The sequence below is a fragment of the Onychomys torridus genome, chromosome 2, assembly GCF_903995425.1.
Source record: "Onychomys torridus chromosome 2, mOncTor1.1, whole genome shotgun sequence".
Taxonomy (NCBI): Eukaryota; Metazoa; Chordata; class Mammalia; order Rodentia; family Cricetidae; genus Onychomys; species Onychomys torridus.
Window position 1 is genome coordinate 102,811,649 of NC_050444.1, and position 14,332 is coordinate 102,825,980.

General features: G+C 42.2%; 1 protein-coding gene across 1 annotated transcript in view; it reads left to right on the forward strand.

Annotated features, from left to right (window-relative positions):
• The window catches only part of Sh3gl2 (SH3 domain containing GRB2 like 2, endophilin A1), a 178,840-nt gene extending 170,851 nt beyond the window's left edge, over positions 1-7,989 (forward strand). The window contains exons 6-9 of the mRNA XM_036180076.1: positions 367-525; positions 2,650-2,753; positions 5,021-5,151; positions 7,200-7,989. Coding sequence (XP_036035969.1) covers positions 367-525; positions 2,650-2,753; positions 5,021-5,151; positions 7,200-7,399 — 594 coding nt within the window. The 3' untranslated portion in view covers positions 7,400-7,989. The remainder of the gene's footprint in view (positions 1-366; positions 526-2,649; positions 2,754-5,020; positions 5,152-7,199) is intronic.
• The last annotated feature ends 6,343 nt before the right edge of the window (positions 7,990-14,332 follow it).

Sequence of the window (14,332 nt, forward strand, 5' to 3'; positions counted from 1 at the left end):
GGTGACTTGGGGGCTCTTGTACATACCTTTTCCTGAGGTGGAGTGTGCAGGGATGCATACTCATACTCCCTTCTTGTCATTTGGAGGGAGAGGCGTAGTTTAACTTGGCTTTGGCTTGAAAATGCCAAATGAAATCTTCCCACGATTGATTTCTCATTCTGCATTGTGAAGGCGGCACTGCACAGTGAGCCCTTTGAAACATTACCTTTGCTGATGCATGTGTCTTTATCTGTCTGGTGACATGCAGCTTCAAATACAGCCAGGCTTAGTTTGGAAGCTACTAGGAATGTAAGAGAAATGAAGTGCAAGCAGGCCTTTTCCATAATATGCCCCTTTGAAGCATATTCTTGCCCTTGACTTTTTCAGCATCACCTGAAAAAGTTGGAAGGCCGGCGCTTGGACTTTGATTATAAGAAGAAACGACAAGGGAAGATTCCAGACGAAGAACTTCGCCAAGCGCTGGAGAAATTCGATGAATCTAAAGAAATCGCTGAGTCGAGCATGTTCAATCTCTTGGAGATGGATGTAAGCTGCTGTCCTCTGGGTTTTCATTTGGTCTTATCACGTAGGCACAGAACTGGTGTGTTGAAAGATATGTCATGTAACATGCTACTCTCTGCTTACACTACATGATCAAAACACATACATGACTGCTTCCTTTGAATGATTGGTCATGAAGTAGACATAGAAATGCTGAGTTCCTTCTTCATCCTTGTGGTTTGATTTCACCAGAACTTTGTATATTAGTGGATTTTAAAGTATTACCAGTGGTTCAGAGATAAAACATGCCTGTGATAACCCAAGTATAAATCCAGCATCTTACAAACTGCAGTGTAAATATAGAGCATATTGACCTGCAGTTAAAAATGACAACTAAAGTATATGCAGAATTTTGTATCCAAAATTATAAGATAGCCAAGGTGTAGAAATGAGGTTGACATTTTCATTGGAAAAGATATACAAAATGAAGTTGATGATTAGCATAGTTCAGGGCATGGTTGGGATGTTTTATAATCATTTATGCATCTCCAGAATACTAAATTATCGCTCATGACTTTGGACATTAAACTCTGCTGAGTTCTTTCAGCTGTAAAGCCACCTTAACAGTCCTTTTGTTCTTATTTCACACATTTAGAGATCTGAAAAGCCAGCTTTCCTGTCGTGGTTCATATCCACCTTCCAACCCTTCAATTCGGCTGAGGTGTTTGCAGGATTTTATATACTTATCACTTGCATTGGCAAGGGGTCTTCAGAGAAAACTGTAGATACAGGTGATGTAGATGGAGTATAATTAGCTGGAGACCAGGTAGGAAACAGAAATTACCTATTAGGGAGATGATTGAGGCATAGATGTCCCATATATACCTCCTGAAAGCTGGGGAACCAACACAGTTGGAAGCAAGGCTCAGACCATTTCTAAAGGCCTAAGAGTGAGTGGTAGTGATGGGCTAATTCATTCTGTGGCCAGAGGCTAGAGAACCTAACAGAGGTGGAGAACAGATCTCAAGGATGAAGAGCTGGCAGCTCTGATGTCCACAAAGGCAAGAGAAGCTGAATCTCTGACCCCAGGAGAGAGGAGACTGAATCAATCAATCAATCAATCAATCAATCTCTCTCTCTCTCTCTCTCTCTCTCTCTCTCTCTCTCTCTCTCTCTCTCTCTTTTCCAATTTGCTTTATTTGGACCCTCAATGGACTGGACAATGTCTACCATGTTGGATATGCACAGCTCATCCTCCTTCAGTCCTCTGCTTCAAATGCAAATCTAGTCTGGGAGCATATCCTCAGACTTGCCTTTGCTAGTTTTTTGAGATCATGCTTTGCTAGCTTGCTAGCTTTTTGAGAATCCTTTAAATTAGCTGTCTTGTCATCCAGAATTAGCCACCACATTGCCTAATTGGCTTACCTCCTAAGAGGCAGGGAAGGCATGTTGAACATATGTAGTCCTCATCATCCAGAGACAGTGTGGGTTTGTCTACAGATGACTTTGGTCCTAACCACTCAAGTACAATACTGTAGGAAATTTGAATCAGTGTGTGTCCTTGTACCCTGGGGCCTCCTCCTACACCCTCAAACTCATAGGACCATGTTCATTTCCCTTCTTGACTTGGAGGCTACTCCTCAGCTAGTTCATAGCATAAGAACCCAAAAGTATGGCTGGCTAGAACATTCGATAATTAGCTAAGAGGTCAAAAGATTTATTCCATCCCATGGGACCTGAAGTGAGGAATCAATTTTCCTCTTTTTCATTACCAGCAGTTATTAGAATGTAAAATGTTGCTTGGATTTCATGTTGGCTGTTGCAGGCAAGAAGTGAAGAGCCCTCTCGTCACTGATTCTTTCTTCTATAAGACCTCAATCAAAGCAGCTACATCCTCTGCAGAAAGTTTAGAGTTAAGCACCAACCTGTTTAATGAAAGCAATGAGACCTTCTCAAGGATACTCGTTGCTTCTCCTTAGGTACTGCAGGCAGGGTCCTAAACATAAGGATGCTTTCATATCCTAAACCAACTTAGAACTTGAAGAACCATGTGTGTGATCATGGCAGGCTGTATAGTCATTGGCATCCCCAATGGCTGTGCGGCATATTGTACGCTGCCTTAAGACAGCAACCTGGTAACTGAAGCACGGTCTCTCCATCCCTCTACAGATTGAACAGGTGAGCCAGCTCTCTGCACTTGTGCAAGCCCAGCTGGAATACCACAAACAAGCAGTGCAGATCCTGCAGCAAGTCACTGTCAGACTGGAGGAAAGGTAAGTTACAATTTCCCCGGGTTTCTTGCCTGCTAGAAAATGATGTGCAAAGAAATTGAAATAAAAGAATGCATTTGGAGACGAGCTTCTGCTCCCACCCCAGCTGATCCAACACAGGCACATTGTGGACCAACTGCTTGATTTTATTTTGCATTGTGCCTTGTCTTACTTTCTTCTGACTCTAATCCTGTGTTTATGAGATACAAATGTATAAATTGTAGATTTGTTGCCATGGATGGTACACCAGTATTCTGTTGATGGTGGTGGCTGTGATTTACTGAGTAATATTCTATAATGGCTACCATACATATGAACAATTTGAAAGAGCTCTGTGGACCTAACAGATGAGCAACACTGTGAGGCTTGGAGGTAATATAATGACCAAGAGTCTCACACAGTGGTGCAGATGGGGCACACAGTCAAGCCTAACCTGTTTGGAAGCCTGTGTCTTTTTATTCTTGTTTTTGCTTGAATGATAACACAGCTGTCCACTTTCAGAAAGGACTGCTTCCATGTGCCTGGCCAGTCTCCTTAAATCTGCCTCATGATAAGCTGTAGTAGTTTTCTATCTGAACAGGGCTCTTTTTTTGTGAGGTATAGCCTGAATGAACATGTACTATGACCCTGTACTATAACAAGGTGTGCCTTGACGAACATCAGATAGAATTATATTCTCATAAAGGAAAGGGATATAATACCCATCACCTCTAGAACAATGTATCTTAGTGTACTGAGTACACTGAAGACTGTCAGTGGTCTAAGCTGTGATTCCATGGTTGAGTAGGATTTGTGGTGCCACTGGGACCATGTTCCTAGCCTAAGAAAATATCAGAATCTGGAGTGTGGTTTCTATAGCTTAGGAATCCCTTTTGCATCACAATTACATCAAAAGAATGTTGAACTGAATCATTGTAAGGCGGGTCCTTATTAATTATGTGTTATTTAGCCAGGTGACCATATTATTAACCAGGGATATTACTATTCTTGCTTTATTTAGCTAGATAAAGGAGGGTTGTCTTTGCTAAATAAATATATCAAAGAATTACAAAGCAGTCTTTATTTTTAAGATCATGGCTACAGTAAACCCTCCTGGATGCTCGTGGCAGGATGTCCAGTGATGGCTTGGTCACATGCTGCATCTAGTGACAGCTTGGCCACATGCTGCCTCTTCCTGGGTGCTCATGGCAGGATGTCCAGTGACGGCTTGGCCGCATGCTGCATCTTCCTGGGTGCTCAGTAGCAGGATGTCCAGTGACGGCTTGGCCACATGCTGCATCTTCCTGGATGCTCGTGGCAGGATGTCCAGTGACGGCTTGGCCACATGTTGCATCCTGGAAATGTCACCTGTCTCACATTGTTTTGCTCTAGCTGGTCTTCCTCTCCTTACAATCTTCCTTCCTCAATTTGTGCTTTTTTGTATAAATCTTCAATGCACCCTTGTGGAAGTGTGTGTAACACTGAAGCTTCTATAATGGGAAGGCTTAAAACCAACACATCAGAACAGTACAGCAACACATAGCCTCTCACATCTGTTGAAAATAAAGGGAATGTTTTCTTTTTTTTTTTTATCTCAAACATGTTTGAAATCAGTATAATTCTAAAGTAGTCATACCCCCTAGTCTTCCCCACCTTAAAATAAAATATACTTGCCTTATTAAATATCTAAATCTGGAAAAGATTTAGTGATGGGCAGAGTCCACTGGCTCGCCCTCCTTTCTCCTGTCTTCTTTATTCCAACCCCACTCTGATCTCTGTCTGCTCATTCTCATCTGCCCATGACCTTCCTCCTACCCTACCTCCATACCTTCTCATGTTCTCCTGTAGACCTGTGATTGCCTTCCTTAAACCATTTTTCAACTTCGTTATGGATAAGTGAGCCCTCCACACCTCTGACCTCTGCCCAGGTACTCTGAGCTCTTTGTGGAAACCTGTGTGTCAACACTGCTGTCTGTCGTGGTCAGTGGCACCTGCTCTCCCCATACAGCATAAGCTTCTTTGGGGCAACAACTCTATCTTGTGCACTTTTATGTTCCTGGCCCCTAACTTGAGCTTGCGAGGAAGAATGATGACAGTGAGGACAGGATGAAAGAGATACTTCTCCAAGAACACATTGCATGCACATGAGAGACCAAGGGTTCTTAGCACAGTTTCCACTAGGTCATAGCAGACTTCTAAGTGAGCCAAGCAGCTCCTGGATTTTATTGCCTTTCTATTCACTTTTTAGCTGGCTATATAATTCTCCATCACCTCTTTTCTTTGTGATACAGAATAAGACAAGCTTCATCTCAGCCAAGAAGAGAATATCAGCCCAAACCACGAATGAGCCTAGAGTTTGCCACTGGAGACAGTACTCAGCCCAACGGGGGTCTCTCCCACACAGGCACACCCAAACCTGGAGGTAAGCAGCTGAAGGCTATAGGTCCCTTTTCCTGGGACTTGGGCACACCCATAGATGATGGCGAGAACATTCAGAGCATTCTATTTCCCCTGCACAAAACTGCACCGCACCGCAATCCGCTCCTTGTGAGAGGGTTGTCAAGTAAGAGCTCTGCTTGTGGATTACTGCTCTTGCCCCATCATCCCACTTCCTTTTCCTTCTCTCTCAAACTTTCTCTGCTTCCTGTTTTCTCTCATGCTCTAGTACATGAGGGCCACCACTACACTTTAGTGGTTCTTTTTTTTTTAATGGTTTTTAGAGACAAGGTTTCTCTGTGTAGCCTTAGCTGTCCTGGATCTCACTTTGTAGATCATGCTGGACTTGAACTCACAGAGATCTACCTCACTCTGCCTCCCAAGTGCTGGGTTTAAAGGCTTGTGTCACCACTGCCCAGCAAATCCTTAGTGGTGGGAAATCATACCATAATTTCTCCTGCCTTTTCCTTCTGCTGTGAGTCTGCTGAGGTGGGACATGCCTGTGGGCTCTCTATGCACACGTACATCCCCTACCACCCATGGACAGCAGCTCCAGGAAGCATATGTTTAATTACATCTGCAGATGGATAGATTATAAACCTCAACACCTACTATGTTTTCCTTGTACTGTCTACTGTAGGCAGTTCATCATTTCGTGAACTGTGGTCAGCATGATGAAAACTACATTTATTCCCCTCCGGAATATTGATTGAGCCCACTAGTTCAGTCTCTCCATTGCCATGGTCATCCTCAACTACCCACATACAAATTAGACCCAGGTTTTCTCTTCGGGCATTTCCAACTGTGAAACTGTCTAGGTTAAAAGGAGGGGGAATCCATCTGGCACTGGATATGGATGTTAAGGATGAGCAGCTTTATCCCCTTCCCCTGTATCTTCAGTAGTTGATTTACTGCATTAGAAAAGTTCTTTTAACATGCTGTCATGATATGAGAAAGAAGGTGAAGGCTGAGTCTCTGCCCACAACTCAGAGTACCCAGTGGTGCCCTGTGTGGGGCCCAGACAGCAGTGGTCCTGGAGTTCATCATGTGAATTGTCTAGGACTACAAGTCTCCTTGCCCAGAAACAAAACACACATTTAATTTTCCATTTGGTGACTTCTCTAAAAAAAAAGAAATTAATTGTATTCTTTCTCTTTCTAGCTAGTGTGCGGCCCATAAGCACTTTTCTATTCATATTTATGTGCATGCTGTACTAATAGGTTTACTTATAAATACATTCCTTTTAAGATACAGTCCATTTTTATTAATTTATGCAATATGTATTACATTATTCTTAAAGGCTGTGGTTCTTACACAGTATTCATGTGTGTGTATTACACACCAATTTACCAAATATAGAGTATTATTTTTAACACTTTGGTCATTTAATGACACAATCATTTAAAGCAAATTCTGTTATCTATACCTTTAGATGAAGAAGCAAATAAAACGTTTGAGCCAGGTCACGCAGGGAAAGAACTGTGGGCTTAGTGCTTTATGCTGTTGGTTTTTGCCATATTACAGAAATTCTCAAGATTCTTGAGTTATTAATTTTAAAGAATGAGAACTGACCTGTGATTCTGAGGTTTTAAAATATTGTCTGTGTAACTAATTATATTATTTTGAATGTGAAATATTTAAAAGTACTAAGATGAATGGATTTTGTCATGTCTGTAACTAACCTTCATTTTAATTATAAACTCCTAAGCCATTGCTTTCCCCATCTCTTAGCATTGTCAGGAAGATAAACCTAATGAACTATGTTACAATTACCACAAAAATACACTTAACCATTTTTCATACTGGAAATAGCAACCAAGAATGTTGGATGACTCATAAAGCTCTCAGGGAACGTAGGAAAACTGGTAGGAGACAAAGATGCTCTTGTAGTGGATGCTGGAGGAAGATGATGATCAGAGGGGAGATGAGTGACTGGGAAAGGGGAACAGAAAGCTGGGTGGGTGGATCAGGCATGACGTGCAGCTGGTTCAATACCCTGTGACGTTTTATGTTCTCTCTGCCTCTGATTCTCAGGTGTCCAAATGGATCAGCCCTGCTGCCGAGCCCTGTATGACTTTGAACCTGAAAATGAAGGGGAACTGGGTTTTAAAGAGGGTGATGTCATCACACTCACTAATCAAATTGATGAGAACTGGTATGAGGGGATGCTTCATGGCCAGTCTGGCTTTTTCCCCATCAACTATGTAGAAATTCTGGTTGCTTTGCCCCATTAGGATCTTATGCTGGCTGGCTCACCTCCTTCTGACCCAGATAGTTATGTTTAACCACTGCTTTGGTAATGCTGCTTCCAACACATCATGAATGCAGGCCGCAGTGGATGAGTCATCCAGCCCACACATGTCCTGGGTTGACCTGTGTGCTCCTACAGGAGACCTGGTGATAGATTGTATCTTCCAAGGCCAGTGGGCCTGGCACATGCTTTAAAACACCCCGAGACTAGCCACTGGTCACAGAACTGCTCTTTACACAGTTCTCAGGAGGGTGTGGTTTCTGATAATATATCTGTGAGCCACATCACAGCAAAACTCTCCTCACTGAAGATATTGTCTCTCACCCAGGGGCCATCTCAAGATCTCGAGTTCTCCATGTCCAGAGGAGAAAGTCCTCTCTATTGCACTTTCCCCTCCTAAATATGTGAGTCACAGAAATGTTGACGAAAACGTCCCCCACCAGTAAATTGTCTGCTGGTTGAAACAAGTTGGGCTTTTGATGCCTCAACAGAAGTATTAATTGTCCAAAGCACTTTTGTTCTCCTATCTGTCTATCTGTCTATCTATCCATCTATCTATCTATCTATCTATCTATCTATCTATCATCTATCTACCTGTCATCTATCTATCTATCTATCTATCTATCTATCTATCTATCTATCTACCTACCTACCTACCTATCTATCTATCTATCTATCTATCTATCTATCTATCTATCTATCATCTATCTCCTACTTCTGAGACATGCCAGTTTTCTTCCCTCCCTGCTGCTAAAGCACTAGGGAGGGTGGTTCCCATTTATTTCTGAGTGAGTTGGTGAGCATTCTGTATATTGTCTGAAGAGAGAAAATTCTCCAGGATGAACTGGGAAGAAATCTGGTCTCCAAGCTCAGATTCCTTGATGTACAGAAGCTGTGTATATATGTGGCCCATTTCTGAAGGATACAGGAAAGGGGAACAGCTGTCTTCCTTTCTCTGTTTATTTACCTAGGAATCAGTCCATTTCCTGAGTCCCTTTGCCACAAAGACATAGGAGAGAGACATTAGTAAGCATTTCCCTCATCTTCATAGAACAAGACATAGTGACCGTCGCTCCTGCCCACTTTTATCTTGTTTGTGTTCCTTGAACATCATTTGTGTATATTCTGCCCTCAATGAGGACCAAATAAAGATGATTTTGTGCTTAGCAGTTTAAGGTATGTGGCTGCATATAAAAACTTCCTCCCACTTTAGTCATTACTTTAACCCTTCAGTCGCCCTCTTCATTTAGTGTGTACAGTGCTGTGCAAGCTAATCAGTGTTGGTTTTTTGTTTTTGTTTTTGTTTTTTGGGTTTTTTCCCCTTCAGTCACGGAAGACCCATTAGGCACCCAGAGTTCTCTTTATCTTATCTGTACAGGCTCTTTCAGAGGTTTCATGTGCTGCTTCCGATGTGCACTTGCGGTAGTGGATCATGTGGAGTGAAAGGCAAATCTTCCTGCTTAATGTATAAACTCACCCTGGAAGCATTGCTGTTTCCAATAAATATTGCTGAAGATGAAACAGAGGGTTCTGCCTCTTCCTTCTTTGTCAGTTCCTTGGTCTGACAGTGGGTGGACTAAGACTCCTTGGATCTACTCCATTGCCTTCGAATGCAGCCAATCCAGACTTTGTCTCAACCTCATCTCCAACTTGTTGAATACAGGAGAAGTTCCAGACAAAAGAGGTGAGCTAGTTTAGGCACTGGTAGCTGTAATTCCAGGAAGGAGAAGAACTTGGGGGCGAGGGTAAGTAAGAGAAGAAAGTTACGTGATTTAACAAATGGTGATGTTCACAGGAAAGGAAATAAAATGTGTTAGCCAGACTTTTGGCTTTTTTGTTTTTAATATTTCTTTATTTTTAATTTCATATATGTGTATAGCAAAGTATCATTTCTACCTCCCCTTTCCTCCTTCAACTCCTCAAATATTCCCTCAACACACCTTTCAACCAACTTCAAGTCTTTAAATCCAGTTAGTGTTGACCGTGTGTGTGTGTGTGGGTATGGGCCATGCACTGGAGCATGGGAAACCTGTCAGTGGCTACACCTTCTAAAGAGAAGGATTCTTCTTTCTATATTAACTATTGATTGCTAATAGCTCCTCAGTAAGAGATGGAGCCTAGAGATCACTAACCCATCTATGTGGTTGGCTTGATCTTCTGCAAGTTACCAGAGCTGTAGTGAGTTCCTGATTGAGATAATTCTATCATATATTTCACAGCTCTCCCCCACATCCTTTGGCTCACATATTCTCTCTGGCTCCTCTTCCATGATGTTTCCTGACGGCAGGTATGTTAAATATATGTCACATTTAGGGCTAAGCACATAGTCTCTTATTCTTAGCACTTGGGTCATTTGTGATCTCTGTATTGATTACTGTCAACTACAGCCCAGGTCTATGGGTATAAACATAAATATTTAGAAGACACTTGGACAACATGAACATTGAGCAAAGTAAAATAATAGGTTCTAACTTAGGGCCTGTTACCTCAGCAGCCATGTTTTTTTTAAAACCACAATTAAGAGCACAAAGCATAAAATTCCCTCCTGTAGAAAAGGCCTCAGATCTAATTAGAAAGTGATTTGTTACCCAGTTACATTGGTACCACCATTGCACCAGTAGGCACATCTTGCCTATAGATTGGCATTGCATCATTCAGGGTCCAGAACTACATAAAGCCACTGATGTCCTTTCTCCTCTGGAAGGCTGAATAGTACCTTCTGGCACTGTGAAAACTAGTCAGTAGGGAGGAAGTCTGCATGCCAATTTGAGATGGATTTTTCTATGTATTGTAGCAAAAAATGCATGTGTCTTCAGCAATAGAGTCTTACCATGTAGATATGGTGAGCAGCTAAGGGCAGTGAATAGTCTGAGTTGTTTTGGAGACCTCTTGGGCCTTCCTGACCAGTATCTTGTAGGGAGCAATCCCGTGCCTTGGACTGCAGGTTTTATTTAATGACCCACACCTTCTGGGAGTGACAGTGTCCATTCATGCAGGGTCATTCCCCTGTTCCCAGTACCACTTAATCCTTTACCCCTCAGTATCCTCCCTCTTTTATTTCACATGTGTCCTACTATTTCTCCACTCTATTCTACTATATTTTATAAGCTGGTTTGTGCTGTAGTCTGCTTCTATATGCCATGCCATGCCCTCTCTCTTTGGGTGCGTCCTCTCTTTCATGCCCCAGTTTCTCTCATACTTCCATGTTCCTTCTTGGGTAAGCAAGCTGTTCTGCCCCCAGGATTCTACCTTACAACTTTTATTTTACCTATAATATTTCCCTGTACTTTGCTTCTAAATTGGTCACAAAAAGTGTTTAATCTATGCACATGAAATTGTTAAAATTGTTTTATTTATCAGACTCCACTTGTTTATTTGGTGTGTGTGTATGTGTGTGTGTGTGTGTGTGTACACACTCATGTGTGTGCAAGTGTGTGGAGACCAGAGGTCAGTGTTGAGTTTCGTCTTAAACTGGTCTCCACTTGATTTTATTTTTTAAGTTGGTATAGCCAACTGCCCAGAACTCATCAGTTTGGGTAGGCTGTCTGAGTGACAGGCTAGTAGGGAGTTCCAGGGATCTGCCTGTCTCCTCCTTCCCAGCGCTGAGATTCGGGTGTGTGCACAATACCTGCCTCTTTAATGTGGGTGCTTGAAATCTGAAATTAGCTTAAAATATGCAGTTTACACATCTATAGGAAAAGGTAAGATGGATGGGGAGATAGCTCAGTTGGTAGAGGTTTGCCATGTAATCATGAAGACCTGACTTCTACTTTTAGCACCCAGGTAAGATATCAATGTGATGACACATGCTTGAAATCCCAGCACTGGGGAGGTGGAAAGTGAAGATAGACAGATTCCTGCAGCTGACTAGCCAGCCAGCCTCAGGTCCCAGTGAGAGACCTGTTTCAAAAAATAAGGTGGACAGATTTTGAGGAACAACCTCTGAGGTTACCTCTGGTCTCTATATGCTTGTCCACACATGTTCATGAACTCATATGTGCAGCCCCCTCCCCCAAACACAAAGATGATGCCCAAAGAATGACACAAAGATAACCAACCCCTGAGGTGCCATCATACCCACACAGACATGAACACAAACATTCCAGAAAATGACTATTGTAACATATTAACTGATTTAAATAGAGGATACAGATAAAACACTGTAATTTAAACTTGAGCTACGGCACAGATAAACAAACTTGTTTCAAGTCATGCCTGCTGAATAAGATCACAGTAACACCTTTATATGCTCCCATGCAAATACGTTCTTTTAGATCTACCAGGAAAAATGCTCCTATTTTTATTTTTGGAAATAATTATTTGAACATTCCTGCTTTTTAAAATATAGTCTTAAAAATATTCCATCACTCTAGAAAACCATAGAGTGACCAGGCGGTGGTGGCATATGCCTTTAATCCCAGCACTCGGGAGGCAGAGGCAGGTGGATCTCTGTGAGTTTGAGGCCAGCCTGGTCTACAGAGCGAGATCCAGGACAGGCACAAAGCTACACAAGAGAAACCCTGTCTCAAAAAACCAAAAACAACAACAATAAAAAAAGAAAACAATAGAGTCAACAAACTAAGATAGATCTTAGTAAATACTTTCATCTCCAAAATCAGCACTGGGCACACAGTTTTGTACAAGACCCATGGGTTAATTCTTTGGTCAGGAGACAACAGGGATGTAATGATGTAGGACCTTCTTAATTTTACAGCATGAAAGTGTGGACCACAGCATGTGTCCAACTAATGCCAGAGAGCTGTAATTTTTTTTTTTTTTTTTTTTGCAATGAACCTTTGAAAATAATTTCGTGGTGAGGCTAATAATATAAAGATACTATTTACTACACACACAAGAAGATAAAGTTAGTAATCCAAGTTACAAAAAAAAAACAAACAAAAACAAAACAAAACGAAACCTCATGCTTCACATTGGGAGGGAAAATGGCAGCAATACTGTAACAGTGTCTTATATGAAATTTCATAGTCACCACAGTTGATCAACACTTAAAAGTGTGGTTTTGCATGCCTTTAGTTAACTTCGTGGCTTCTTACAGACTCTTGACAATTTTTCAGACACAAAGTTAGCTGAAAATATCTACCAGTAGCAAAGAACCATCAGCAGCACTACATAGCGACAAAGCCAAATGTCAGTAAGGAGAGTGCATGGCCTACCCACAACCGGAGCGCTGTGTGCACCCCCAGCCATGTTCCCCCAAGCAGGCCTCCCTTCAGCTTTAAGAGATGCAGTCATGGGAAAGTACCTATGGAGTATGTTTGTAGCCCAAAGTGGGAGCTAACAGCAAGCCTCTGCACCAAAAAGTAATCTCACTGTGAGTCAGTGTCAACCAATAAGAAAGCAAAACACGTTGTTCCGTTATCTTCCAATACATGGTCCTTTGTGCTCACACATCAACTAAACCTTTCAGAAGGCTGAGGGAAATGCAGGTATCTTTTGCAGACCTGAGACTCCCACTTGAGTCCCACTCTGGCAGCTGCTTCTGTGAGTCAGTCAGTTATTGTTCTGCCTAGTTTTTATGTCAACTGCATAACAGGCTACAGTCAGTCATTTGGGAAGAGGAAAAATCAATTGAGAAAATGCCTCCATAAGACTGGCCTGTAAGCCAGCCTGTGGGAAAATTTCTTGATTAGTGATAGATGTGGAAGGGCCCAGCCTACTGTAGGCAGTGCCTCCACAACAGGTGGTCTTGGGGTATGTAAGAAAGAGGGCTGAGTAAGCTAGAAAACAGCACTCCTTCATGACCTCTGCATCAGTTCCTGCCTCTAGGCTCCTGCCTTGAGCTCCTTCCCTGATTTCCCTGCATGATGAACTATAAGATGAAATAAGATAAGCTATAAGATGAAATGGGCTATAAGATGAAATATATCCTTTCCTCCCCAAGTTGATTTTGGTTGTGATGTTTTATCACAGCAACAGAAACCACAACTGAGATAAATATTGTAGCCCTTTCCCAAGAGACTCCTAGATTCTGGCAAGTTTGGGAAGCACTAGATCATATACAGTTATTTTAAATTAGCGGGGTACTAGTCACTGGCATTTTCTTATTTTACTTTGACTTCTCAAAACATTTACGTCTATGGATTGATTCAGTATGATTTTACACGTGTATTCTGACCTTCACCCAAAGTGATACCACAAACCTAAGACACACTGGTGACAGACGTGTGCTGAGTATCTGCCTATCTGGACTTCCCACCTTGCAGTCATTTGTTGATGCTTTCCTGATCTCTGTGTCTTGTGATGGAATGGTTACAGCAGGGCCACATTTCGCATATAGGACTCCTGTCAGAATGCTTGGTTTCCTGATTTGGACCAATGGAACGTACAATTCATAGTAGTATCCCAAGAGTACATGCTACCAGGGTGCAAACAGAAGTCTTAAGCCTTTCTAATCTTGCATCCTGATAACAGGTTTCTGATGCTGTCACCTAGAGGCTGGCTAGGATCTGCATGTTATAGAAGCACCCTGTTCAATCCCATACTTACATGCCAGTGGTCAACAAGGCTACACTCTAAGTAAACCTGTTCATCCTGGGAAGCTGTTTGATGATAGAAGAGAAGTTGTAACACGTCGGCAACCAAGGGGAGAAGAGAGAACCAATTTCATCTCACCCTGTGTTGCAAGTGTTTCCCTGGGATGGCAGAAAAGCATTGCAGAGTGCACAGGTCAGTTCCTGACACCAGAAGTGACAGCCTTGTCTCTTGTAGGAACATCAGAGAGCAGAACTTATATAGGACCCAGCAAGAGGAGGAAGAATCTAGCTTGTGAATGATGAAACGGGGCAAACTGAAACACTGTACCCAGGCACCAAAACTGCAGTGTCCTCTGACCACTATTTGGCTTCACATCCCTCCCACACCGTTTTCGGTTCTTTTTCCTGAGTCATTTTGTGGG